A 2,261-nucleotide genomic window follows, 5' to 3' on the forward strand; every position below is an offset into this window, starting at 1 on the left:
GCCTGGCCAACGTTTTTCCCGGGAGCTGCCTGGCACCTCACTTGCCTTTCCTGTGCTTTGTTCCTTGCAGCTGGTGTCCTGGGGTCCCAATAATGAGGTGGGACTGGGCCGGGGGCTGCAACCTCAGGCTCTGTGCAGTGCATCAGGCAGCAGCAACCCCAGGGTGTGATGTGTTGGGGGCTGAGCAGTGCGGGCCCTTGGCACAGGGCATGTGCAGGAGCTGGGTGCTAGAGATCCCAGGCATGGGGTGTGTGCAGTATTGGGGTGACAGGGATCCCAGGTCTGGGGCACATAGGGGGTTTATGCTGGGACTCCTGGGCTTCAGGCATGTGCCAGCTCTGGCTGGGGGGTGGTACACAGGGCCAGCATGCCTGGTCTGGGCAAAAGCAGATCCTGGTTGTAGGGTGTGTGCTGGGCCTGGGTATGGGAGGATGCAAAACTTGTGCGTTGGGTCTGGACAACACGGACCCCAGGCGTGGGGCATGTGCTGGGTGACAGGCAAGGGGCAGTGGCTACAGGACACTGCCCCATCTCTGGCTCTGTCTGCCCAGGGCAGCATTAGATAGTGCCTTCACCTGAGCTTGCTTTCCCCACAGCCCCCAGAGCAGCAGGGGCTGGGAACCTGGACACCTGGGTCCTGTGCTTGCTTTGGGAGGGTGGTGGGGTCTAGCAGGTGAGAGCAGGCTGGAGCTAGGTATCTTGCCGCAGGCACCCAGTGTTGCTGTGGCTCGTGTACCCCTGCTGCATCTTGCTCCCACCCCTTCCCCTCCAGCTGGCTCACACCATCCTCCCTACTACACAGCCAGAGCTATCTCTCCTGCTGTGTGGGGGTGCCCTGGCGATCAGCTCCCCATCCCCACAGACCCTGGAAGCAGGCAGGGGCTGGCCTGGGTCCCCAAGCTGGGCTGGTGCTGTGATGCCCAGCTCAGCCCCTTCTCCACCCATGGGTTCATGACATGGATGCATGCACAACCCGGCTGAGAGTCCCCAGCGGTCAGACTGGGCTGGGCCCCAGGTGCCCCCATGTGCTGGCAGGGAGAATGGTAGCTCTGGTCCTGGATCTCCCTGGGTGTGGGGCTTGGGGAATTGAGGCATTGGCGTGTTGACTGTTGCCTGGATCCCCTCCCTAGCTGGGACTGGGGACTGCCCATACCCCTAGGTTACAGGGGGCTGTCTCTGGTGGGCCCTCAGCATCAGCCTGAGGCCCAGTGTACCATCCCTGTGTCACAGATTAACCCTGTGGAGTCTGAACACAAGCAACCCCTTGGCTTCTAAGGGACTTCTCTGTTTCCCCCTCCTTGTGCCTAGCACCCCTGGAACCCTGGTGCTTCTCTTGTCCCTACTTATAGACACAAACTCTTGCACGCCACCTCCCCAACAGAGAACCCTTTGCCGGGGGCACATCTGAGGGAACCGTGAGGAGGTTAAGCCAATGCCGCTTGGGCTCCTAGTGTCCTGCCATGGCCAGCTGGGCCTCCCAGAGCCAGCCTGTAGGGACTCTACCCTCCCTCCCCACTGGGGCCTTGTATCCCCCCTGCCTGCCCACGGCTGGCGGGTGCATCCTTCGCTGTGTTTACCAACACAGGCTCCTCTCCGCCGTGTGATTACATCTTGGAGCAGCCAGACGCTCCCCCTCCTCCCCCGCTCCGCACACGTGCCAGTCAGGCAGTCATGGGAGGCACGGCAAGGGGTGGGTAGCGGGGCTTGTCCAGCTCCCTGAAGAGACCCCAGAGCAGGGAGGGGAGGATGCTGGTTGAAGGGGCACTGGCCGTGAGGGGCAGCTATTGGGCATGTGCCAAGCTGTAGGAGAGGCAGGTCTTGGGGACCCCAGGCCAGAATGTGGGTCCCCAAGGCACTCTCCTGATGCCTCTGCTTGTCCTCACAGGGAAGAGAAGGTGGAGGACCAGCACACGCAGGGGAAGCCGGGCAAGGCCAAGAAGACCAAGAAGGAGCGTCAGCAGCATGAGACTGTGGCTGCAGCTGGGGGACAGCCCTCAGCTGAGCCAGCCGAGGCAGGCAAGGCGGAGACCTCGGAGGGCGAGGGGGGTGCTGGGGCAGCTCCAGCAGCACCCGAGCCCTCAGCTTCACCCAAGCAGCGCCGCTCCATCATCCGGGACCGCGGACCCATGTACGATGACCCCACGCTGCCTGAGGGCTGGACCCGCAAGCTGAAGCAGCGCAAGTCGGGCCGCTCAGCTGGCAAGTACGACGTCTACCTGATCAAGTGAGTCCCGCTGGCACGGGGGGGGGGGGGCAGGTGC

At 63.1% G+C, this 2,261-nt stretch overlaps 1 protein-coding gene across 1 annotated transcript in view; it reads left to right on the top strand.

Annotated features, from left to right (window-relative positions):
* Window positions 1-1,758: 1,758 nt before the first annotated feature.
* The window catches only part of MECP2 (methyl-CpG binding protein 2), a gene marked incomplete at its 3' end in the record, with an annotated part of 2,170 nt that continues 1,667 nt past the window's right edge, over window positions 1,759-2,261 (top strand). Inside the window, 1 exon segment of the mRNA XM_025213673.1 lies at window positions 1,759-2,224. Coding sequence (XP_025069458.1) covers window positions 1,791-2,224 — 434 coding nt within the window.

This window comes from Alligator sinensis, unplaced genomic scaffold (assembly GCF_000455745.1).
Source record: "Alligator sinensis unplaced genomic scaffold, ASM45574v1 scaffold137_1, whole genome shotgun sequence".
In the NCBI taxonomy this organism is placed as follows: Eukaryota; Metazoa; Chordata; order Crocodylia; family Alligatoridae; genus Alligator; species Alligator sinensis.